At 36.1% G+C, this 27,859-nt stretch overlaps 1 protein-coding gene across 5 annotated transcripts in view; it reads right to left on the reverse strand.

The window, feature by feature from the left end:
* Positions 1 to 9,067: 9,067 nt before the first annotated feature.
* Positions 9,068 to 27,859, reverse strand: part of LOC110446145 — a 55,781-nt gene continuing 36,989 nt past the window's right edge. For 2 of the 5 annotated variants that reach the window (XM_021491140.1, XM_021491141.1), the window contains exons 4-9: positions 24,259 to 24,372; positions 22,736 to 22,812; positions 21,987 to 22,195; positions 15,967 to 16,030; positions 14,363 to 14,398; positions 9,068 to 9,629 (exon numbers count right to left, since the gene is read on the reverse strand). In XM_021491140.1, the coding sequence (XP_021346815.1) occupies positions 9,541 to 9,629; positions 14,363 to 14,398; positions 15,967 to 16,030; positions 21,987 to 22,195; positions 22,736 to 22,812; positions 24,259 to 24,372 (589 nt within the window). In that variant the 3' untranslated portion in view covers positions 9,068 to 9,540. Of the gene's footprint in view, positions 9,630 to 14,320; positions 14,399 to 15,966; positions 16,031 to 21,986; positions 22,196 to 22,735; positions 22,813 to 24,258; positions 24,373 to 27,859 lie in introns of all 5 variants that reach the window. The other 3 variants (XM_021491143.1, XM_021491142.1, XM_021491144.1) reach the window with 3 other exon arrangements.

Here is a 27,859-nt window from a genome sequence, read left to right on the forward strand (position 1 = left end):
TTGGAAAAAATAATATGATTAAATGTTAGGAATAATTTAAATTTGGGTCTTTGCTACAAAATGCTCAAGTGCGTAAAAATATTGATACATTTGTAAGTACGAAATGTATTGAAAATAGCATGCCAGCTGTTATCACTCTATTGACATGATAATGTACTGATTGATAAAAACTCTATCTAATTTCTAATCAATATGATAAGCTACCTGTATATAAAATCTTTAATAAAGATTCACTGTAAATTAATTCAAGTTTGATATTTCTTGATCTGAGAATATCTATTATTAGATATTTCCCTGGAATGACATACACATAGTCTATTAACTAAATACTACATTAAGAACCAGAAAGTATGCTTCATGAATGTCTATTTTAAAACTTTTCTATAAACAGAACCCAATTCATTGATTGTAAACGTATCTAACCTTGAAATCTTGATAACTGACTGTCTATGGTATTACTTTGTGCAAACTTTTATTTGTGACCCATCAAGACTTGTTGAAATGTGTCATTTTCTTAAAAAAAAAAGTTATATGAACAAAACACTTTTCATTATAAAATTTGTTATCAAGCAACTAAGGAGCTTATCCGTGTTACCAGCTCATTTGTTATCTTGTTACTCTTCACCATTAATAGGAATAAGTTCAAAATGTTTTAACTCCCACAACGGCCAGATCTTTGTAAGACTATAGATCTAGAGAACAAAATCATCCTAATTTTACTTACACAGTCCTTTTTTAATGCATGTACATTGTAAATGGTGGAAAAGTGGTGGGACTCTTTATCCTGAATGCTTCCTTTTAACAGTAAAAACGAAAATTGTTCGTAGTGATTCTAGATGTATTTCAATACAGGTACATTAATGAATAATTTCATCAACTGTCTTGTTTTGTAAATTACTGACGAGTAGTCAGACGGTCATAATATAACAGCTATAGGTCGAGGCAGAAAAAGCACCTTGAATTGTAACAGGTCTAATTGTATTGGTTCACTGCTGTCTAAACCACTTGGCACCTAGTGTACAGACTAAAGGTCCTGGTTCACTATACAGTCTAAACCACTTGACACCTAGTGTACAGACTGAAGGTCCTGGTTCACTGCAGTCCATACCACTTGGCAACTAGTGTACAGACTGAAGGTCCTGGTTCACTGCTGTCTGAACCACTTGACACCTAGTGTACAGACTGAAGGTCCTGGTTCACTGCAGTCTGAACCACATGGTACCTAGTGTACAGACTGTAGGTCCTGGTTCACTGTAGTCTGAACCACATGGTACCTAATGTACAGACTGTAGGTCCTGGTTCACTGCAGTCTAAACCACTTGACACCTAGTGTACAGACTGAAGGTCCTGGTTCACTGCTGTCTGAACCACTTGGCACCTAGTGTACAGACTGATTGTCCTGGTTCACTGCAGTATGAACCACTTGGCACCTAGTGTACAGACTGATTGTCCTGGTTCACTGCAGTTTGAACCACTTGGCACCTAGTGTACAGACTGAAGGTCCTGGTTCACTGCAGTCCGAACCACTCGACACCTAGTATACAGACTGAAGGTCCTGGTTCACTGAAGTCTGAACCACTTGTCACCTAGTGTACAGACTGAAGGTCCTGGTACTCTGCAGTTTGAACCACTTGACAGTCTAGAGTACAGACTGAAGGTCCTGGTTCACTGCAGTCTGAACCACTCATCACCTAGTGTACAGACTTGCAGTCCTGATTCATTGTGATATGAACCGTTTGGCACCTAGTGTACCTAGATTTAAGGCCCTGGTGATCTGCAGTTTGAACCACTTGGCATTTAGTGTACAGACTGAAAGTCCTGATTCATTGTGGTCTGAACCATTTGGCACCTAGTGTAGACTAAAAGTCCTGATTCATTGTGGTCTGAACCATTTGGCACCTAGTGTACCTAGATTGAAGGCCCTGGTTCACTGCAGTCTAAACCACTTGACACCTAATTTACTCGGGCTCAAAGTTTTTATTTATCATGGTTATGATCATTCTATTTATAATATAAATATGGATATGGATGAGTGATTTCCTTACAGAGCTATATAGATCTATATGGAGTTCATTTCCTGATGTGGGGGCCAAGGGCTGTAATTGAGTTTTTGAAAAGCTTGCTCAAACAATTAACAAACATGTTGAGTTAAAATGACCGACGTTGGGTGCTGTAACAGGACCTGACATAATTTCTGTGTGAGAGCCCAACGTTTCTGTCTGTAGTGTTTAGATTCCGATGCAGTAAGATCAATAGTGCTAGTGAATGTGTGTAACTAGGACTGAAATGACGAGGTTCTGATGAATTTCAGGAGATGTAGTAATCTCTATAAATAGCACAGGCTGCAGTGTCGAGATTTTAATGTTGGCTTTAGATTGACAATTAAATGAGCAATTAAAACTTTAACGCTTTCAATTATAATGTAATTAGATAAGTGGTAAATAATTAATAACAAAAATGTGATTTTTGTCAACTAAAACATGTTTTTCGTTATTGATATCAATCTGTTTTATGATAAAAAAAATTATAAATTAAATAGATGCAATAATTTCATTTTGTAACTAAATGAACTGATTTGATTGCTATATGTATATAGGCTTTCTTAGACTTCAAACACAATGTACATGCATTACCATAAGTTGCTCCAGATTCTCTTGAAAAGATACAAAGGCTTGTCTCTTAAGTATACTTGCTTTCAAAAGATTTAGTCTTTTTATTAATAGTATGCAGGATAAATTCAATTAGAGGTTCAAAATTTCACAAATACCTCAATCGCATGTAAAGCTGTATTTCTGCTTTGTGCATAAATCTCTCTTTTTGAGCAAAAAGGTCTTAATTGTTTCTCAGAAATAAGAGGCCAATTAGTCCTGAATTGCTCACATGGAAACCTGAAAACAGTTGGATTGTGGGTCAAGGTCATTTATTTACACCAACTAGATAGACCTTCACTCCTGCATTCTGCAGACAAATTATCATATTACTCTATGCCTTATGGTTTGTTTGAAGAAAAAGTTTGAAAATTTTAACATATTTGACCTGTGTGACCTTGATTATGTTCAAGGTTGTTTATTAGAGCAAACTAGATAGCCCTTCACCCATAAGCAAGCTACAAACAAAATATTATTGTTCAAGGACTCATTGTTTGCTAGAGGAAGATTTTAACACATTTTATCCTAGCTTGTATTATTGTATTATTATTGAACACGAGTCAAGTTTATATACCTGCACAGATTGATAGCCCTTCATCCTACCAAGCTTCTGAACACACATCATGATTAAACCTCAATAGTTATAGTTATTAGAGTGAGTCCTTCAGAGAATTTAACCTAGTTGACCTCTGTGACCTTGAATTTGGGTCTAGGTCATTTATTTGAACAAATCTGCTCACATGTCATCCAAGTAATAAATACTTGACTTTGTTTTTAAGAGGAAGTAATTTAATGAAAAAATTGCCAGGCAGAGACAACATAATTATGGACAGATGTCGAAGGCAATTAGCACACTGTTAGCCCCCCCCGGATCAGGCGAGTTAACCCTTTCACCACTGTAGACCATAATGGACTCATCTACATAAATGCATGGTAGAGTCTTCTCAAGTTGAAAGGGTTAAAAATGTATGAACATACCACCTCCACCACACTTGCATGCATTACACACACGGAGGCACATTCCTAAATGATCAAAGCTGTTGAAAGGACACTAAAACAATTAACCAAACCAAACCATGTTAAATCTGTATACATTGTTTTCTAATTGTAACCAGTTAATTACTCCCGCCTGGGAGAATGCCATTTTTCCAGTGTGAGGTTCAAAATTTTCCAGCATACGGGTATCAACTGTACAGCTGGGCAGACTGGAAAATTTGTGAAATTTGCATGCTGCCAGTGATGTTGAACCTATATGAATCTACCGGTATATACATAAGGTAGGGACAAGACACAACTAACTCTGCCAAGCACTGAATGCCCCAACTCATTAAAATTTATAATAGCTCTCATTCTAGCACTGTGTACAACTAATAATCTTTAATATGTTCTAAAATTACATTCTCGAACAACATATAAATCATTAATCACTAAAAGTCTAACACCTGATCATTATTTATAATGGGATGAAGCCTTGCACTGCTGCGAGTTAGCAAAGGCTTCTTCGAATGGCTCATCTGAAACATTTCTATATATAGCACTTGTCAATCTAGCTCTGTGTAATGAACTAATAAGCTTCAATCATTTAAGTAAAGTAAATCTTCTAGATAAGCCTACATAATCAGATGTTTTGAATGACACCCACGTATTAAAAGGAATGTATAGTTGTGACACTTATTCTTTGACTTGCATTAACATTAATTAGTATCCCCCTTTGGAATTCTCATAATATTATATAAAGTTATTAGGAATCCCCGTACCACTGCCAAAAAATTAAACTATGCATTCGGAACTTATTCTTCTGGCATGACAATAGATAAAATCATTTTTTTTATATAAAAGTAATGATTACCTTGCGGGACTTTTATGAAAAGATAATTAAGAGAGATGAAATAAACAAAATGTAACCAACAAACGTGTTCTGAGTGTAAAATACGATGTGGGGCCAGACCGGGATTCGAACCCTAGACTTCAGATATACTAACGCTGTAACCGATTGGGCTATCTTTTTAACGGAAATGTATTAGGTCAAATTGTGCTATAGATACATCCAAAAGGACGTTAAGGGGAGGTTACTGTGTATAGGAAATATGGCAGTGCAGTGGGACAGGGATCCTAAAGGAATGTACAGGTGTGACACCTATTCTATAGCTTAAAACTGCTTCAACAATAAGTGTCCCCCGAATCCCCCTTTGGAATTCTCATTTATAAGAGTCTTAAGTGACAGGTACAAACTATTTTCTAGCTATATTTAGCTTTCTTAAATTACCGCTTTTTTCAATAAATTGATGCCGTGAGAAATGAGAATGGGATGAAATTTTCTTCTTCTTCTTTAGTTATAGTCCTCCTTCAATCATTTGAAGATGTCGGTAGATGGAAAATGGCACTTTTTTTGAAAACTTAAAATACAATCATTTAAATAGTATGATGATTATGAAACTGTTAGGATACAGTACTGTTAAATTTAATGAGATCGGTTCACCAACTGTTGACTTTTGTCGAGGTGAATATGAGGTTATATGAACCTGAGAAAGAGATTATAAATGACTGACATAAAATCAAATATAACTTTTTAGGTCAATCAAACCAAATACTAACTGAAATAAAATTTTGTGAAGACCAAAAATTTTGAAAAATTCCTACATCTTTCAGATATGATGCTTTATTTGACTGCAGATAACAGTTCCAGAAATTCAAGAATTATGATATATGAGGCATTATATTAGTCCAATATCTCAATGCTATACAGTGTTGCCATGAATTCTCCTTGTGGAAGAAAACTGTCAGTCTTTACTTTCAAAAAATTATGAATAACATGCATGGAAATGTGTACAGTCATTATAATCATACTTCATTCAAATTGTACTTTCATTCAATGATCTTAATAAACTTGCTTGCATGACTAAATGTAAGCTTGACAATAGCTGCTTATAAAGAACTATGCTGTATACATAACTAATGTGTAAACTATTCTAGCTGGCACTTAAAATCTGCAAAATTATTTCACTGGTTTTGTTATTGAAACTTCAAACTTCTTTGGAACTAAAAATGTAATTACCGTACAGTAAAACCTCTACATAACGCGCCTCATTTCTAAATGTCCACCTCACTTACCGCCAAATTATTTCAGGATACATTTTTCTCTTTTTTTTTTAAGAATTCCTTAATATGTTTTCCTCAATTTATCGCCAAACCCCTTTATAACTTCAAATTTGTTTTCTGGACAAATGATGGCAGTATAAGGAGGTTTTGCTGTAAAATGCTTTCCATATTTCAAATGAAGAATGTTGCTGAAAATTAACGGGAACCATCTTCAATGATTCTACTACTTGTATTGTCACAAGTACAGACATGTTTCAATCATTTTCCTATTTGCCTGTCAATACTAAACACCAAATTTGAACATAAAAGTTTATGTCAACTTTAAGCATATTAACTCATTCACCCCTGAAGAATCATTTGAACTCTTCCGATTGAAAGGTTGGAATAGTCCATTATGAAATTTAAGGGGTAAATTTCATTAGACACCCAAGGAAGCTAAGTTTTTATGACTTGGTATATATATAATATATATATCTATATATGTTGGCTTTGCCATACTCTGTAAACTTTATTTACCACACTTATACTTGCAATGAACCCAGAGGGCCAACACATAATATAATCTCTGACTCTAAATTTGGTATGAGGGCTTATTATTGGGCAATGAGTATATGACATAGTATTTGTTGGAGGTTCTATTGAACTGCAGTAGATATATGGGTGGGCTTATTGCCAAGCATTGGCTTATTGCCAAGCATGGGCTTATTGCCAGGCATGGGCTTATTGCTGGGCAAACAGGGTAATACATGTACCTATACATCATCAGAATTCAGTCGTAGTACTTTCTCCTTCATGGAGCATTATATGTATATCATTTAGCCTCATTCATTTTTTGGCAGTCACGGTTGAGGCAGGCAAAAAAATACTTTATGTAGAGGTCAACAAGTATTATCTTATATTTGCGGTGATGTAATTATTAAATAATAGTAGCTTTCTAATTTGGACAATATTCAAAATAATGATTAATAGGTACCGGTAGTATCTCTTGCAATGTTACCTCTCCATATATGTCATCACCTAACTAAATATTGATGATCTTGTATATAGCAAAGGAGTATGATCCTGAGTATAAAGTCCAGCCATCCGAAATCTAGGTCAGCATCTGCAGTCGGACCTTCAATCTTACCTAAGAAAAACACATCAATTGTGCTAATCACTTATTGAATAATTTGACCACTTCTTGTCTTCTGTCTTAATCAAACTGACCACTCCAAGGTGACTGTGCACACCATTAATGATTGATGGCTTTTAATTTAAGGATTGTTCACTTCCCAATCAACCTGTTGACTGCCCAACTTGTTCACCTTATGCTAATGTGTCCATCGGTAGTTTAATCTTTGTTTTGTAGTGTCCATCTATAGTTTAATCTTTGTTTGTAGTGTCCATCTGTAGTTTAATCTTTGCTTTGTAGTGTCCATCTGTAGTTTAATCTTTGCTTTGTGAGTGTCCATCGGTAGTTTAATCTTTGCTTTGTGAGTGTCCATCTGTAGTTTAATCTTTGTTTGTAGTGTCCATCTGTAGTTTAATCTTTGCTTTGTAGTGTCCATCGGTAGTTTAATCTTTGTTTGTAGTGTCCATCTGCAGTTTAATCTTTGTTTGTAGTGTCCATCTGTAGTTTAATCTTTGCTTTGTAGTGTCCATCTGTGGTTTAATCTTTGCTTTGTAGTGTCCATCTGTGGTTTAATCTTTGCTTTGTAGTGTCCATCTGTGGTTTAATCTTTGCTTTGTAGTGTCCATCTGTGGTTTAATCTTTGCTTTGTAGTGTCCATCAGTACTTTAATCTTTGCTTTGTGAGTGTCCATCAGTAGTTTAATCTTTGCTTTGTGAGTGTCCATCAGAAGTTTAATCTTTGCTTTGTGAGTGTCCATCGGTAGTTTAATCTTTGTTTCGTAGTGTCCGTCTGTAGTTTAATCTTTGTTTGTAGTGTCCATCTCTAGTTTAATCTTTGCTTTGTAGTGTCCATCAGTACTTTAATCTTTGCTTTGTGAGTGTCCATCGGTAGTTTATTCTTTGCTTTGTGAGTGTCCATCGGTAGTTTAATCTTTGTTTGTAGTGTCCATCTGCAGTTTAATCTTTGTTCGTAGTGTCCATCTGTAGTTTAATCTTTGCGTTGTAGTGTCCATCTGTAGTTTAATCTTTGCTTTGTAGTATCCATCGGTAGTTTAATCTTTGTTTGTAGTGTCCATCTGCAGTTTAATCTTTGTTCGTAGTGTCCATCTGTAGTTTAATCTTTGCTTTGTAGTGTCCATCTGTGGTTTAATCTTTGCTTTGTAGTGTCCATCTGTGGTTTAATCTTTGCTTTGTAGTGTCCATCGGTAGTTTAATATTTGCTTTGTAGTGTCCATCGGTAGTTAATCTTTGCTTTGTGAGTGTCCATCTGTAGGTTAATCTTTGTTTTGTAGTGTCCATCTGTAGTTTAATATTTGCTTTGTAGTGTCCATCGGTAGTTTAATCTTTGCTTTGTAGTGTCCATCTGTACTTTAATCTTTGCTTTGTGAGTGTCCATCAGCAGTTTAATCTTTGCTTTGTGAGTGTCCATCTGTAGTTTAATCTTTGTTTTGTAGTGTCCATCTGTAGTTTAATATTTGCTTTGTAGTGTCCATCGGTAGTTTAATCTTTGCTTTGTAGTGTCCATCGGTAGTTTAATCTTTGCTTTGTAGTGTCCATCGGTAGTTAATCTTTGCTTTGTGAGTGTCCATCTGTAGTTTAATCTTTGTTTTGTAGTGTCCATCTGTAGTTTAATATTTGCTTTGTAGTGTCCATCGGTAGTTTAATCTTTGCTTTGTAGTGTCCATCGGTAGTTTAATCTTTGCTTTGTAGTGTCCATCGGTAGTTAATCTTTGCTTTGTGAGTGTCCATCTGTAGTTTAATCTTTGTTTTGTAGTGTCCATCTGTAGTTTAATATTTGCTTTGTAGTGTCCATCTGTAGTTTAATCTTTTGTTTTGTAGCATATCATCTTAGGATAATAAGGATGATCTAGGGCACTTTTTGTTGAAGTTACATTGTAATAGTTAATTGTCTTTACAGCGAACTTAACCTTTTCAGGATGGAACTAACGAAAGTGGACCATCATATGCACATATTATTAACAAACCTTTGATTCCTTGGCAAAAACACTTTCAAAATATTATATCAAAGTTTTACTTTATACACAAGCGATTTACGTATCAAACGTGTTGCGACGTTTCCAGACTGACTGGTGCCTTTACCAAGCTTTGCAAGTTTTGATAGCTTGACAAAGGGACCAGTCGGTCTTGAAATGTTGCGACACATTTGATACATACATTGTTTGTGTATGAAGTAAAACTTTGATATTACATATTTCCAAACTAATGAATCTTATTGAAGACTGTTGAAATAAATGTTAGATTCCCAGATTTTTCCATACACATATAAAGCTACACACAGTTCTTTGACTTAAAACTCTGGTCCAGCCATTTTTTTTCCAAAAAAAGGGAAAGATATAATATCTCTGATGAAGGATGTGATGCAACAAAATGTTCTGTTGTTGCCCCTTGATATTAAGTCTAGCTCTACAGACTAGCTGTACTGTATGAATGGTCACTGTCAGCTGATGTGTATTTAGGACACCGGTCACTACCATGTGACCTCCCAGGGTGAAGGTCGACTGCCCATTGACCTCTCAGAGTCATGGTTGTCTGCATTGTGTCCTATCAGGGTCATGGGCAACTGCCTTGTGATCTATCGAGGTCAAACTTGTGACTGCCTTGCATTCTATAGGGGCATGGGTGAATTCCTCGTGACCTTTTGGGGTCACGGGGTTGATCTGTGTTAGTGCACAGCTTGAGGCTGACTGCCCCGCATCCTCCCAAACCACCTTCGTATAGATGACCTGAAGCCGCGACCTTCGTCAGGCTGTGCTGAAAAAACAAGATAGGATACAGACAACTTTTTTCTCAATATTCATTATTGTGGTTTGTCAGTAAAATTTGTCAAAATGAAATGCCTTGCAAGTTAACTCATTCACCCCTGAAGACACATTTGAACTCTCCCAATTCAAAGGTTGGAATAGTTCATTATGAAACTTCAGGGGTAAATGAGTAAAGAGGGGTACGGAAATTGGGAGCAAACTTGGCAGCTGCATCAAACTTCATATCTGTAGAAGATTAACAACGACTATGGAGACCTGGTCGCAGAATGTGTATGCTTTGCCTATTTTTCAAGTTAATTCGTTGAAGAAATCAAAATGTACCTGGTGTAGCCATATTGAAGCAATTGGAAATTTTGCACTTTCATTTTCAACTCTTTTCTGAAGCTTTTAACTTTTGTGTCTCCTTAAAGTAAAGGGTACCAACAAGTTAAATTGTTTTTATATAAACCATTGTCACTATTGTTAAATATTTGTTAAAAACATTTTCGAAAGTAAAATGTCATGAAAATCACATGTTGCATTGCATTTGACAGAATTGTAAATGTTTGAAATTTGTGAATGTTTGAAAATAGAAATAAAAAAAAAGAAGACAAAAAAAAAGCAAGAGTTAAACTGGGAGCTTTTACATTACAAAGCTTACACTTACCAATCTTACCATACAAATCATCCAAGCACAGCTCCAATTATGGGCCATAAAGCATATGAAACCTTTTACAGGGGAAGTTACTCTAAGCCAGAAAAACTCCTTTATATTGGTTCATCTTTTATAAAGAAGGGAGAATACTCCAAGTAAAAGACACCCCTGAGTGGAACTCTTCTTTGCGATCAATAACTCGGGTGCAGTGATATGCTTTACCTTAAGAAAACCATTTCTAATGTTTGCCGTGAGTGTTACTATGACCAGGGCTATGATGACTTGTACATTGTACAGAAGGGCTGTATACTATCAGGTCAGCGAGGACTAAAATAACAGTTATATGACCTTTAAACCTGTGTTGTGACCTTGAAAACTAAGAATATACACACATAAGAGGTGTATGACGGTTGTAAAGTTGTGAAAAAAAATGAAGTTTCATAAAAAAATATTACGAAGCCATTTAGAGGTTATCATCTCCACAATCTGCACAATCATTACGATAATTTGACCTCTGACTACTCAGTGACCGTGACCTTGTTACTAGGAACCCAAAAGTTTTATGTGAAATGTCATTCAGCAATGATGCATCCATATAGATGTTAAAAAACCCCACCTGCATGTGCTGTTCTAAATTAAATTATGGCTAAGAATATAAGATGGGTTGTTGGGCAGACATCTTGCTATATCCTATAATCCACATTTTCATAGGCAGGGTATTATTGATTTGTTTATGATAATCTAATTAACATAAGTAAGGTTTATGTATCTTATGATGTAAAAGAAAGCTGATTTAGCAGTTTAACATTTACCGTGGGAAGGCTTCACAAATGCATTTGGTAATACCTTAGAGAAGACATACCATATTTACCATAAATAGCACCCAGGGCTTCAAAAAGTGTCTGAAGAGGGGTCAGTTGCTCTAAATGCGATATAATTGTGGAAACATTCTTAGGGAGAATTTCAAAACTAATATCCTCCCTCCATTCTGTGCATCCGAAAATAAATATAAAATCTTGCGTAGTTTTCTTAAAGATGAAAAACACAGCATACAGGATATGTGGCATATATATTTTGCGATTTCCAAACTGTTCTCTCTGTTAAATACTTTGAAACAGTCTTCAAAGATTGTGAGATAATGTAGTGTATGAAATGAAGTTTTCATACATTGTAATACTTTTTGGTTTGATTGTGTATTACGTCCCATGGTCATTTAAGGACGTGCCAGGTTTTGTGGGTGGAGGTACGCCAGAGTGCCCGGAGAAAATATCACAGACCAGCGGACTGCCCCTCGTAGGCCTCCAACCCGCGACCCAGTGGGTTATGGCCAGTAGTCGTAGACAGTCAGGAGCCTAAAGTTAACCCCTCAGCCACCACCACCCCGGCCAGAATGGATGATATTTGTTTGATAAAGGGTGTGTATTTTATACCTTTTCAATAAGAGCCCAAAAACGGGGACAGTAATAAAGGGGAGGGACACTAATTAAAGCGAATACGGTAATTATGACATGCGAACAAGTGATGTAACTATCCACATATAATATCTGGCTGCACAGATAGAGTATCCGAGACATTAGTTTTCTGTCGGCCTATAGCCACACAATTACCAGATTAACAGATTGGGGGGGGGGGGGGGTTGGTGGAGCAGTATAGACACAACAGCTGTGCTGATAACCTTGTACACACTCTGGCACTACACAGATCAATGATCCTGGACACCAGAGAATTGGGAGCAGGCTCTAACCCTACACTAGACTTTTATACAGCGGTGCCAAGGTGATGCTCATCCGTTACCAGTCTAGCATACAGAGGAACCAAGGAAACACCTAATCTGAACCTGGTCTAGTGTATAGAGGTACCAATTAAGGCATTGCCCCATTTAAGACTAGTCAAACTTACAGCAGCACCAAGAAGTCAGTCTGTCTGACACAGTTGACCAAAAAGTCACTTAATCTAACATATCATAGTCTAGTCAGGGGCGTAGCTAACCCTTGTTCCGAGTGGATTCATTGAGGAGTGGGTCCAGGGCAGGGTCTTGGTTAAGGAACACAAGGGTACAACAAACAGTGCTTTTGTTTTGTTGTGTTTTTCTGCTTAAAATTTGGTGGATTCACCTGCAGACCAGCATATAGGCACACCTGCTAGTCTACGATCGAACAAATGAGTAATTTACTGACACTAGCTAAGTGACAGTAATATCATAGAAACACCTCATCTGACCCTTATTTAAGTTTAAGGTTATACATTGTTGTTTTTTTAACACTAAAGGATAAGACAAATCTAGATTTGATCAAGTTACACTAAAAAAAGAAATATTTACGACTCTGCAGTATCAGCACTAGATAACCCTGTAAAATTCATATGGCATTCATCTCAGCTACGACCCACAATGCTATGTGTTGATGTCGTCATTATTATGACATCATAATTAATAACTAGAACACTGACAGGTCAGTAAGGGCCCTGTTTTGTGGCAATATATCCCCCATAGTCATCAAGAAGCAATCTGCCCATATAGCTGAGCTTGACATTTGACATTTGGACTTCAAAAAGAATCGCACAGAAGCAAAATATACATTTTACATGTACTATGATGTGAGTCTTGTTTCCTTCCACCTCCATATTTGCTGGGCTAACAAAAATGTAAATACCGATGCAATACTCATTTGTTAGCTTTGAATTGTTTATTTCACCTTAAATACCTCCCCCATCAAGAGCCAGGGCCAAAGTCAGAGTTCCACTTTGTCTTTGACCATTGGACCCAAATGACCTTGACCTTTAACCCAGTGACCCTGAACTTTGATCAGTTGACTTATTCTTTAATTCCGACCAACTTTGCTTCATAATATCATAACAAAATGTTCATCAGTGAAAAATACAAAGAAGGTCCAAAGCTTCTTAAACCTTTGGACCCCGTAACCTGGACCTTTGGTCAGTTGACTTCGTGTTATATTCTGAACAGCTTTGCTTTATAATAACATAAAGAAAAATGTTCATCAGTAAAAAGATACAATATTTGACCTTGTCATTGACCCAGTGACCTTGACCTTAAGTCAGTTGACTCTTTGTTAAATTCCTACCAATTTATAATGCTTCAAAATGTCATAAAATGATCATCAGTGAAAAGATACAAAATTTAACCTTGGCCTTTGACCCAATGACCTTGACCTTTGGCAAATTGACTCCTTGTTTAATTCCGACCATCTTTGATTCATAATGTCATAAAATGCTCATTAGTGAAAAGCTTCAAAATTTGACCTTGACCTTTGACCCATTGACCTCTGACCCGATGACCTTGACCTTTGGTCAGTTTACTGCTTGTTTAATTCTGATCAACTTTGCGTCATCATGTCATAACAATATGTTAATCTGTTAAAAGATGCAAAATTTGACCTTGACATTTAAACCTAATGACCTTGACCTTTGACCTTGACTTTTTACCTCAGTGTGTATTTTTGTGAACTGAACATCTCGACCAAGTGACCAAGTTTCATGTAAATCGGTCAATAAATACTAAAGTTATCAGCCAGGAACAAAATTTGTGGGCGGTCGGACAGACAGACAGACAGACGGACGGACGGACGGACGGACAGAGTGATTACTATAGGGCACCCGTATTTCTGATACGGGGCCCTTATAATTGGAGACAACTGATAGTATGAAGTGCTAGTAAGAATTTGTCATTTTCAGGTGGCATTCATATTGACTATGAATGCCAAATGGAACACACAGATCAATGCTTAAATGAATACGATTCTATTCGTCCCAGTAAGGAATACGATATTATACTATTATCTACGATCAGGGACCTCCACATTAAGGAATGGAATATTCTATTAATCTATGATACATTAAAGAAAATCATTCAAAATCCAAGAACCTTACAACAAGGAATAGGATGGTCTGTTAAGGTCAATGATGCAAAAACATCACATGAAGCGATAGATTACAATACCCATCTCCAGGGACATCATGCAAGAAAAGTGACAGGAGAAAAAAAAATGATTGCAGGCTCAGGGACCTGACAAAATAAATAATAGTATTACCCCAACAGAAGCCTCAGATCCAGAGGGGAACCGGTTGCTTACCTGCCTCAGGTGACTCACTGTTAAGCGCAAACAGACCTGTTGATGAAATCATGAACAATCAGGATGTAACATAGACAACACAATACCTGTCATAAGCCTAGAATAAGCTATATGTCATTTGTACAGAAGATTTAGAAATTCCAATCCCAGGGACTACAAATTGAAGTAAAACTTTCTCATTCAATTGTTTTAAACTTAATTGGATTTTTAAACCAGAAAAATAAGAACAACAGTGTAGGACCATGCCAGCATTGCTGTATAACGGGAAACTTTAACCTTGTCGAATATTTGCCCTTCACTGGTAAATCCATATATGCCTTGTGTTAATATGGCATTCAACATGGGATTAATATATATTTCAAGATTTGTACTAATATTCGCTGTCGTGATAAATTTGCCCTTATTGCAGAGGCCGAAAAAGGCGATACTTAAACTTCAGCAAAACTTTTCCTGGTATACAGTTTTCATATTAGGTTTGAATATCATAGACATGATGGAAGTTTTGAAGTTGAAAATGTTACTTCTGGTCAGTTGAGAAAATACTTATAAGCCAATGATCAATAATTACAGAAAGTGGAAATATGGTAGTTTTTTTAATGAGTCACCAATAGTGCAATTTATGAGTCAGTTATTGTGCAAAAAATGACACATAGTGCTAAATAGAATTATCACTCTCACATAGAGTCTTGCATAGTGCTCATTATGAAATGCCCATAGTTTAAATTAGTTTTTATAGTTTTCAGTGGTGTTTCACAGATTCTGAGTCTCCCAAAGTGCTAATTCTGAGTCTCCCATTGTGCTAATCAAGAGTCCCCACAGTGCTAATTATGAGTCTCATAGTGCTAATCAAGAGTCCCCAAAGTGCTAATTATGAGTCTCCCATAGTGCTAGTCAAGAGTCCCCACAGTGCTAATTATGAGTCTCCCATAGGGCTAATCAAGAGTCCCCAAAGTGCTAATTATGAGTCCCTCTGGGTGCTAATTATGAGTCTCCCATAGTGCTTTATAATCAAAAGTCCCCATAGTGCTAATTATGAGTCCCACTGGGTGCTAACTATGCCAGTCTCCAACAGTGCAAATTAGTGATTCTCCATAGTGCTTATTATCAGTCTCCCATAGTGCTAATGAAGAGTCTACTTAGTGCAAATTGTGAAACCCTGGTTCAGCAAATTATGAGTGTACTCCAATAATGCTACATGGTGAGTTTTCTATGTTGTTAATTCAATCAATCTTCCATAGAGCGTAATATGAATATCCTATAGTGCTAATTATGAATCCCCCATGGTGCTGAGGACGAGTCTCTCAGAGGGTGTCAGCAAGTACAGTGTTGTACTTGTACAGTCATTTCTACCAGATATAAGATATATTGCTGACAAAACAAGGTCATACCGTACTATATATCACAATTTTACATTCCAATGGACTTATAATTATCCTACATTTTTCCCCATTAAGCTTATTACACCTTTTATCGGGTGAATGAACAAGCATGCTGATGGCATTGTCAACCATATGATGAAATGCCCCACGGGAAGTACTGGAGACGTGATTAGCTATTTATTTGTAGCTTTCCATATTGGAAAAACTCCACGACGATTGCCTTACCTAATATAGCTATAATTGCTTTATCCTCATCATCTTTTATTAGGTTTCTGATGAAACCAGCAACCTGAAATAAACAAAAATTGGAACAAGCTTGTTAGTCAATGTCTTTGACAGAAAATGGTCAATCAGAGAACAGATGAATGACAATTACAATCTAGGTCATTTTGATAAATAAAAAAATCTTAAAGGATCCCTGTCCCACTGCATACAAAACGCAAGAGAATTCAACTGTGCTTTTTTCGTATATAGAGTAACCTCCTCTTAATTTTGTTTAAGATATAGAATACTTGTAGTGAAATTGGATGGTAATACTTCTGTAGACCAGGCAGCAGCTCAGTTGATTAGAGATTGAGACAGCATAACGGTTTCAGGACCAGGGTTCGAATCCTGGTCAAGCCCAGCTGAATTTTATGCTCAGACCAAGCACTGTTTATTTGTTTATTTTTTTGTTTTTGTTTATTCTATTATTGTTATTTTTTTCATAAAAGTTCCGCTAAGTTTGGTTTTCTTTTCATTAATGATTTATCAATGCAATAGCTTCACTGGAAAATTAAATTCTTTTTTTGCAGTGGTTCGGGAATCCTTTAAATGAAATTTTGACCAGAATTTGAATCAGTGTTGTTCTTTTATACAGTAATTCAATACTGGGGACTTCTTTTATACAGTTATTCAATACTGGGGACTTCTTTTATACAGTAATTCAATACTGGGTCTTCTTTTATACAGTAATTCAATACTGGGGACTTCTTTTATACAGTAATCCAATACTGGGGACTTCTTTTATACAGTAATTCAATACTGGGGACTTCTTTTATACAGTAATTCAATACTGGGGACTTCTTTTATACAGTAATTCAATACTGGGGACTTCTTTTATACAGTAATTCAATACTGGGGACTTCTTTTATACAGTAATTCAATACTGGGGACTTCTTTTATACAGTAATTCAATACTGGGGACTTCTTTTATACAGTAATTCAATACTGGGGACTTCTTTTATACAGTAATTCAATACTGGGGACTTCTTTTATACAGTAATTCAATACTGGGGACTTCTTTTATACAGTAATTCAATACTGGGGACTTCTTTTATACAGTAATTCAATACTGGGGACTTCTTTTATACAGTAATTCAATACTGGGGACTTCTTTTATACAGTAATTCAATACTGGGGACTTCTTTTATACAGTAATTCAATACTGGGGACTTCTTTTATACAGTAATTCAATACTGGGGACTTCTTTCATACAGTAATTCAATACTGGAGACCAAATAAAAGAGCTGCTATAAAATGTGTCACAGATTTGATGTTAATTAGACAAGTCCTTGCTGTAGGGGAACACATTATGATTATGTTACAAGCCTGAAATAAAAGTGTCATTTATTAAGGATTCCTGTCTCACTGCAGGCAAAACTCAAACAGATTCCACTTCAGTTGGATAGAATACCACTTGACAATCTAACATATCAGACAATGCCACTTGACAACCAAACACTTCATCCAATGCCACTTGACAACCAAACACTTCATGCAATGCAACTTGACAATCTTACACTTCATACAATGCCATTTGATAATGTAACACTTCATACAATGCCACTTGGCTATCTTACATGTCATACAATACCACTTTACAATCTTACACTTCATACAATACCACTTGATTATCTTACACTTCATACAATGCCACTTGGCTATCTTACACTTCATACAATACCACTTTACAATCTTACACTTCATACAATACCACTTGATAATCTTACACTTCATACAATGCCACTTGGCTGTCTTACACATCATATAATGACACTTGACAATCTTACACGTCATACAATACCACTTGATAATCTTACACTTCATACAATGCCACTTGGCTATCTTACACATCATACAATGACAATTGACAATCTTACACTTCATACAATACCACTTGATAATATTACACGTCATACAATGCCACTTGGCTATCTTACACGTCATACAATGACACTTGATAATCTTACACGTCATACAATGACACTTGATAATCTTACACTTCATACAATGACACTTGACAATCTTACACTTCATACAATGACACTTGATAATCTTACACGTCATACAATGACACTTGATAATCTTACACTTCATACAATGCCACTTGGCTATCTTACACGTCATACAATGACACTTGACAATCTTACACTTCATACAATGCCACTTGACAATCTTACACTTCATACAATGCCACTCGACAAACAAACCCTTCATACAATGCCATTTGACTCTCTCGCACTTCATACAATACCACTTGATAAACTTACACTTCATACATATACAATGTCACTTGACAACCTAACACTTCATCCAATGCCACTTGACAACCAAACACTTCATACAATGCAACTTGACAATCTTACACTTCATTCAATATGCCACTTGACTATCTTACACTTCATACAATGCCATTTGATAATGCAACACTTCATACAATGCCACTTGGCTATCTTACACGTCATACAATACCACTTTACAATCTTACACTTCATACAATACCACTTGATAATCTTACACTTCATACAATACCACTTTACAATCTTACACTTCATACAATGACACTTGATAATCTTACACTTCATGCAATGCCACTTGGCTATCTTACACTTCATACAATACCACTTTACAATCTTACACTTCATACAATGACACTTGATAATCTTACACTTCATACAATGCCACTTGGCTATCTTACACGTCATACAATGACACTTGATAATTTTACACTTCATACAATGCCACTTAGCTATCTTACACATCATACAATGACACTTGATAATCTTACACTTCATACAATGCCACTTGATAATCTTACACTTCATACAATGCCACTTAGCTATCTTACACGTCATACAATGACACTTGACAATCTTACACTTCATACATATACAATGCCATTTGACTATCTCGCACTTCATACAATGCCACTTGACAATCTTACACTTCATACAATGCCACTCGACAATCAAACCCTTCATACAATGCCATTTGACTCTCTCGCACTTCATAGTGTCAATACCGCTTGATAATCTTACATTTCATACATATACAATGCCATTTGACTATCTCACACTTCATACATTACCACTTGATAATCTTACACTTCATACATATACAATGCCATTTGACTATCTCACACTTCATACAATGCCACTTGACAATCTTACACTAAATACAATGCCACTCGACAATCAAACCCTTCATACAATGCCATTTGACTCTCTCGCACTTCATAGTGTCAATACCGCTTGATAATCTTACACTTCATACATATACAATGCCATTTGACTATCTCACACTTCATACAATGCCACTTGACAATCTTACACTAAATACAATGCCACTCGACAATCAAACCCTTCATACAATGCCACTTGACAATCTTACACTTCATACAATACCACTTGACAATCGAATACTTTATACAACGCCACTTGACAATCTAATACTTCATACAATACCACTGGACTATATTACACTTCATACAATACCACTTAACAACCTCACACTTCATACAATGCCACTTTACAACCTAACACTTCATACAATGCCACTTGACAATCTTATACTTCATACAATGCCACTTGACAATCTAATACTTCATACAATGCCACTTGACAACCTAACACTTCATACAATGCCACTTGACAACCTTACACTTCATACAATGCCACTTGACAATCTAACACTTCATCCAATGCCACTTGATAATCAAATACTTCATATAATGCCACTTGATAATGCAAAACTTCATACAATGCCATTTGACACTTCATATAATGCAACTTGACAATGTAACACTTGATATGATTCCACCTGACCATCTAATACTTCATAAAATGCCACTTGACAATGTAACACTTCATACAATGTCATTTGATGACAATTGTTTTCAAATTGACCTTACAGAACAACTCTTCACATAACATCTCTTGACTATGACATTTCATACAACATCACTTAATTATTAGGACACTAAATACACTTGATTATGACATTAAATACAAAAACGGTAGACACTAACACTTCATCCACTGTCATATTACTTTGACACTTCATACAAAAACCACTTGAATCTGTCACTTCATACGAAGCCACCAAACAAATGCCTGTGTGACTCATCCATGTCGGAATTCCCGCACAGTAAATCACGCACAACATGTATTGAGCTTGATTAGCCTGGCCTGAAGCACTAACTGGCAACGCTCACTGCCATATATACCGTCAGTAAAAACCAGGATTGATCACGCAGTCAGTGTCAAGTCAGAGTGGGGTAGCTGTAGGAGCGGGTCATGGTACTGGGAAAGGATGAAATAGGGTGACAGCAATGAGGTTTTTTCTTTTTTTTCTGTTATTGTTTTTTTCAGGTGCAGGTAACTTGACAAAATTGGTGTTTAGGTTCATGTTTTAAGTACAGCTCTGTCATTCATTATACATTGTATGGATTTAAGAAACATTTAACTCCCGGTATATACCAATATATACCGTAAAAGAGGAAATTTTCGTGGTGTCGAAATGTTCACATCTTTCGCGTTGAGTAAATTAGCGCGAAAAGATATCCACACACAGATTTTATTTATAGATAAATAGATATATACAGATTTCAGAACTATTGCTTATGCGAAAATTTCCATATTGCGATCAGTTATAAGGGTCACAACGTGAACATTTCACTTTCACTTTTGCAGCAAGTTCTTTTTCCTGGAAACTTGTAGACATATGATATATTGTATTAATTGTCCTTTTATTAATTTTTCAAGTCTTATTATCACTGTCCACTTCTGGTTTTCTTTAATCAGATTTCGTTTTGAGTTGTTAAATTTGTCAGGTTTCATTTACACATGATTAACTTTTGGTTTTTCTCATCAGAGTTTATTTTCATGGTTTTTTTAAGGTTTTACGTCCATGAAACAGCTATTAAAAGGCATAGCTGTCACACACACACATACACACACACACACACCCTCCCTCACCCCCTTCATTTGGAGGGAGACTCCTTCCTTTTGACCAAACTTTACCAATCTTCCTCGAAATTCCCTCGTTCAACTCCAAACTCACACACACTTAAAATCTACATCCTGTGGCCAAATGATCTCCTAGTTACTGCAGGGTGTGTGTAATGATCATAAAAGGTGTGTCTGAATCAAATGAATGGTATTTTTTTTAAGTTATTATGATACATATAAAGGGAAAGATAAATTGACACTTTCTCCCTCACTGGAAATGTGAGATGTGGAGTGTCGGGGAGATCGCCCTTATTGGAGATTTTAGAGGTTGACCTTATGATAAAGTCCTATGAAGATGCAGTGATTTTTGTCTTGCCGCGACGAAGTAGCGGAAGCAAGACTAAGGTGTTGCTTTTCCGGCTATGGCGGGGTGTCAACATTAAGTTTTTGCGTTTAATTTAATTTCACTGAATGTATAAGTGCTAAACCAACCAAACAAGGTACAGGTGTAACCTATTGTTTGACAGTCAGCCAGGTGTAAAAGAAGGTCCCCAGGGCATTTATCATGAATCAATACCACCATTTACCTGTATTTTTTGGTGAAAGTGGCCAAAATAAAGTGATATTAAGAGAAATCGACATAAAATCAGGTGATAATAAAAGAATTGAATTGCATAGATTATATAGCAGGAAAAACGGTGCATCAAAAAAACATGATAATAACCGAAAAGTGACATTAACAGACGTGATATTAAGTGAAATGTACTGTACTACATCTCAGCCCATGCATCAAATGCTATGTGCAGCCTACCTTTCATGGTCCACTTGACTTTATCAGTATCTCCATCAACAGTAAGTTGTTTCGTTTAAGTTAGTTTCTCTACCGGTAATATGTGCATTGATGGTCAAAGCGAGACATATCAATCCAAATGGCTTGGTTTATGGTGAATTTGAAGCAATTTTAAGGCCCCTCCCCTTGACAATTTTGCTGTGTTTTTTCCAAATTAATTATCTGTACAAACATCCAAAACTAACCTGGTTTTCTATTTGTGTCCGCATGGCACGTAGTAAAAATTTGGACACAAAATGACAGAGTCCTGCCGATCCTCCGTGGAACTTGGCTTTAATTTTGCCGATTTTACACTCTATACGCCCCTGTCGTATAAAGGCCACGATGACATCTTGGTCAATGTCCCCGGGATTTATGGCTGCCTGCTGCTGCTGCTGGGACACAGAATTATTTCCTGACAAGAAAATTTTACATGAAATTTAAATACTGCCCTGCAAAAGTCAGAATTATAAGTCATTTTGGATAAATCAACAAAAATTCAGACAATTTCAAATTAATCATGATTCTTCAAAAGTTTTCATAGTCTTTATAAGCTTAAATTTGTTTCTTCATTCTCAGCAAAATTACCTCTAACACAGAGGCTAGAGCATGACAGTAAGAATTAGTTCACAAAAAATAAAACTGACTTTTCTTATTATAGGTCATGTCTGAATTTACATTAAGGTTCCCTTTCTATATTTCCCTTTTTTTTTTTTTTCTTTCGATCATTCAAGTTTTCAAATCTGTAAAGTGCAATGCAGCATACGATTTTTATAGAATAAAAGGACTTTCAAACTGTATTTCACAATATGTAGTAACAATGGTACTTTACCTTAACTAAACATGGCCTTAGCGCTAGTTAAAAAAACATCACATATTGACATATTGATACTGGGCCTGGGTTGAATGAATCCCTATACTTATAATATGTTTTTTCATCTTTGTAAGTACTTACGAACTGGATTTTGTCTGAAAATAATAGACAGCTCCGTCATGTGAACTTCAAAGTCACCTTCTGCAAAGTGGGTCATACTGCAAGCATAACATAAGAAGACATTTTTTTTATAAAGCGGGTTACCCTGGCTGCTAAATTTTATAATGGAAGACTTCAAGACCGTATGAAGAGTGTGGGTGATGATAAACTAGCACAGTACAGTACTCAATATTGATAATTAATGAAGGCAATACGTTAAGATAAATAGCTAAGTATCTACCAGGAGGAGCTTGTTTATTTTGTTTGTTTATTTGTTTGTGGTTCAACATCCTTGCAACACAGCTAAGCTCATGTGAAGACAGGTGCCTATACCGCCTTTGCGTATTGCAGAGTTATCTTCTCTTGTGAGCAGGTATTGATTGTTACGTCATTGGTTTGTGTGAGAAAATTAGGTTGTTTTCTCAAAAATTGATGACATTACTCTCAGAAACAAATGACGTAACACTCAATACCTGTTCACAAGAGCAGATAACTCTGCAATACGAAAAGACGGAATAAAGACACCACCAGATAGAAAGAGTAAGTTGCCTCTTACAACTTACATGCAGTGGGCCATTACAGGTCGATATTCTTTCCCAGAATGTGCACAGGGTGAGTTTGTTTATACATGTGTATTTCCTTTTTGCCTGTCATTAAGTTTACTTATATGTATGAAAAGTCAGGGTCGTAACAGGCTCATCACAGGATGGACAGACATATTCTTTGAAACTTTCATCTTTTAGGACTAGCTGTTTTCTTTAATGACCAAAAAACATTTAGTAATGTGCAGCTTATTTCCACTGTTAAATTTGGGTCAAAAGACATTTTCATTTTCCCAATAAATTATGGCAATCGTTTAAAAAATATTTTGATATAAATAATTTATTAAAAATTAATGTAATTGAAAACAATTTGTGCGACTACTTTAGGCAACAAGTGAAAGAAATCCATTAATTTTACAGATCTTCAAGACAAATACAACATTTTTGAAATGAAATTGTTGAACTGTTATTTTGTTGCATTAATAATTGATCTAAACTATTGAGTCATCAAGATTAAAGTTATTCAATAAAACTGGAGTGTGTATTGCTGTCTGCCGCCTTTGATGAAGTTCTAACGCCATGATCGAGGTAATGTGCGCACCATAAATGGTTTCCGAGCCGATGAACCTTAACATATATACTAGAGTGATCCACTCAGATGTAACCTTTATAAACATTATATATCCACTTATTTCATCAGTCTCTATACAGGCATAAAGTACAAACAGTAATACGTTTAAGTTACTACAAGCAAAGGCTTTCAGCGTTAGGAAATATACAACATACATTTCTATAAATCCTGTAACAGCCTGCGAGGTTACAACGCTTGTTAAAATATTGAATATGTTGCTATATAACGTCCATACGGTGACGGAGTAACGTAACGTCACAGACGCGCAGCAGTCAACTTGAACAGCCTCAATGGAGTGGTAATCTTTATTTAATGGAAGCCAATACACTTACAAGGAATTATATTGGAAGACATATTTGCCTATGATAGTCAGCGCCCCTCTCTGCGTGAACAGCGCCTCGGGGTAGAGGGATGCTCGTGGCAGCTTAGCACTGGTCAGACGCATTCTGTAAGAAACAGAAATCCAATTAGGTTTACATTAGACTTGATGGTGCTTCGACCTGGACAGTGATGTTACTCCTGAGTGCTAAAATAAAGCGATAAAATCAGTTTGGTGGTACATGTTTCCGCTTGTCAACGAAATAATCTATTTATTTGGAGAAGGCATTTTTAGGTCACCTGAGCTTTAGCTCAAGTGACCTATTGCTATCCGTTTTCGTCCGTCGTCGTCCGTCGTCCGTCGTCCGTCGTCCGTCGTCCGTTAACATTTTACATTTCAAACTTAAAGTCAAGTTCTGCTGGGCCGATTGAACTGAAAGTTGGTAGGAATGATCGCCTCATGGTCCTGACAAAGTGTTGTTATTTTTCGGGTCGATCAGAAATCCAATATGGCCGCCACGGCCGCCATTTTGAAAACCTATTTCAAACTTAAAGTCAAGTTCTGCTGGACCGATTGAACTTAAAGTTTGTAGGAATGATCGACTCATGGTCCTGACAAAGTGTTGTTATTTTTCAGGTCAATCATAAATCCAATATGGCCGCCACGGCCACCATTTTGAAAACATATTTCAAACTTAAAGTCAAGTTCTGCTAGGCCGATTGAACTGAAACTTTGTAGGAATGATTGACTCATGGTCCTGACAAAGTGTTGTTATTTTTCGGGTCGATCAGAAATCCAATATGGCCACCACGGCTGCCATTTTGGTAAACTATTTCAAACTTAAAGTAAAGATCTACTTGGCCGATTGAACTGAAACTTTGTAGGAATGATCGAATCATGGTCCTGACAAAGTGTTGTTATTTTTCGGGTCAATCAGAAATACAATTTGGCTGCCATGGCCGCTATTTTGCTACTAAGTTCTAATAGGCCGATCTCACTTAAAATTGGTCTAGGAATGATCAGCTCATGGTCCTGACAAAGTTAAGTTAACATTATACTATTTTTTACTCAAATTGGTACATATTTCAGCAACAAAAATAAATACTATAGACTCAGGTGACCGTTAAGGCCCATGGGCCTCTTGTTGTTGCTTTGACCTGATAACAGTACATTGTAATTAATTTTGAATAACAGTCGAGTAATAAAAGAACAGATTACTAACAGGCTCATTATATACTTGACTATACATTTACTTATTCCCAATTAGAGCAAATGGTTATAACATAACGAGACGCATCCTTTTACACCAGTTTTTCTGATACAAACCAAAAGGTTACATTTAATTGTTGGTGATGGGAGGTTGACTAAAATCCATAGTACAGAAATAATGTCCTTCAACAAGACTCTTAAGCTTTACTGAGAGGTACTTAGATTGTTTATACAAACCAAAAGGTAACATTGCTGGGGGGGGGGGGGGGGGGGGGGTGTTAATTTCCATAGTATGGTAACAATGTTTGCCATGTCCTTCAACAATGCTCTTAATGTTTATTGTTCCAGACTACTCAGCTGTACAATGAAGAGCTAAAATAAATGGGAAGTAATTGTATGAAAGTATGGCACTATTCATCACCTTAAGGACACTGATATACTCTCCCTTTCTTTACAACATTTTCAGCTAGGTTCTGAAATCACCTGTTTCTTTGTAGACCATCTGTTTCTAAACTGTTAACTCTATATTTCTAAACTGTCCACAATATACATCAGAAATATGTGTCTCATATGTGCTGAAATTCAGATAACCATAAATGTCCTCAGTTAGGTTAACTGGGAACAAACTCAGATATCTGAAATGATGTCAAACGTCAATAAAACATGAACTTAATTATTCGTAAAACAGATTATTTGGCACCGACATTAAATCAAACCTCAAAACAACTTTTGAGATATATATATGCCCACATACAGTATTCAAGCCCCCATTAAAGGTCAGCGTCCTGATTTTCTATCGTAAATACTGATCAGAGAGACCTGAATGATGAGGGATGAGGGAATGGTAAGTCTAATTAAAAATATGATCAGCTTTGTTAAGGTGCTTCTTCTCCTTGGTGATCCCACATTTAGATGATGATAAATGGATCAGTTCATTCTAAAGGTTTGTTAGCTTTAACCTTTTCACCCCTATGCAACTTTAGTGGACTCGCCCATGCATTGGTCTGGATGAGTCCATTATGGTCTACAGTGGTGAAAGGGTTAAATAATGCAAAAAAAGAAAAGAAATTAAGTGTTGTTCAGGTATCACAACCTACTCTAGATTTTCCTGTCGACCCTTGAACATTTTATCATCTACTTGAATACAAGATTAATTTATCAGCCTGGCAACGTTCACAGTTCCTCAGTTAAATGTATTTTCTTTCTGTTTTGGAGCACGACACCATTTTTGACAACTTAATTGTAATGTGTAGAAATTCATTGTAAAATTTGATATATAAAGCATAATATTGATCCACCATGAAAATAAAAAATAAAATTATTTGCATATTCATATACCAACCTACTCTATCTTTTTCAGGCATGTAATTTACCTGAAACACACACATTTTTTGTTTTGGCCTCATAGTTAAATAATAACTTATAAACTTTCTCACTCTTTACAACAATATTTATGTTTCTGGAGTTCACATGAAAACTTTTAATTCATAAACATGTAATACATTTCAATTTTGGATGATCACTGTCCAACCATAGGCAAAACAGATAATTCTACTGTAGTTTTCATATACAGAGTAATCTCCCTTTAAACTTGTCTTGGATATGACTGTAACACGACTGGGCCAGTGAAGTACCTTTGATCAGGTAACTGGCAACTTGTTCATCCTTAAATGACCTTAGCTAAAACACTAAACAACCAACCCTGGATTGGAGCCAGTTACTGAAGTCTTGATCTGGCCTCATTGCAATTTTTTACCATCAGACAACTGTTGTATATTTTTTCTTAATAGTTCCAGAAGGTATGGTTTTCTATTCAGATACAATTTATCAAACATATATAGTCATGAGGGAAAATACAAAATTAACCAACAATTTAGAATTCGTACCCGAACTAGCAAGTAAGTCTTTACTATAAATCGTACCACTTTGACATGAACCATACTGGAAACGCCATGTATAACAAACTCTGTTTTACTCATGAACTCTAAAAATAACAAAATGCGATACGATCGCAATCGCTGCCGCTAATTAAACTAAAATTGAACCAAAAGACAAAATATGTTGTGTTCAACTGTCAAGCGCACCTGAATGACAAAAAAAGCGCAGGGACACCAACCCGTGTCTTTTATAGGCTGACCTTGGGTACAGGAGTCAGGCACACGCACAGTGTGTTTTGACCTTTTAAGGTCAGTTTCGTGCACCTTGCAGAGTGACAAGTGCTATGTAACTGGACACTGGAGGGACTGAATGGAAGAAAATACAATTTCAATGGATAAATACATTATTTTTTTTTGGCAATGGTTCTTGGAAGTTTTGTTAACTCATTCACCCCTGAAATTTCATAATGAACTATTCCAACCTTGGAATTGGAAGAGTTCAAATGTGTCTTTAAGGGTGAATGAGTT

The sequence above is a fragment of the Mizuhopecten yessoensis genome, unplaced genomic scaffold (assembly GCF_002113885.1).
Source record: "Mizuhopecten yessoensis strain PY_sf001 unplaced genomic scaffold, ASM211388v2 scaffold2597, whole genome shotgun sequence".
NCBI lineage: Eukaryota > Metazoa > Mollusca > Bivalvia > Pectinida > Pectinidae > Mizuhopecten > Mizuhopecten yessoensis.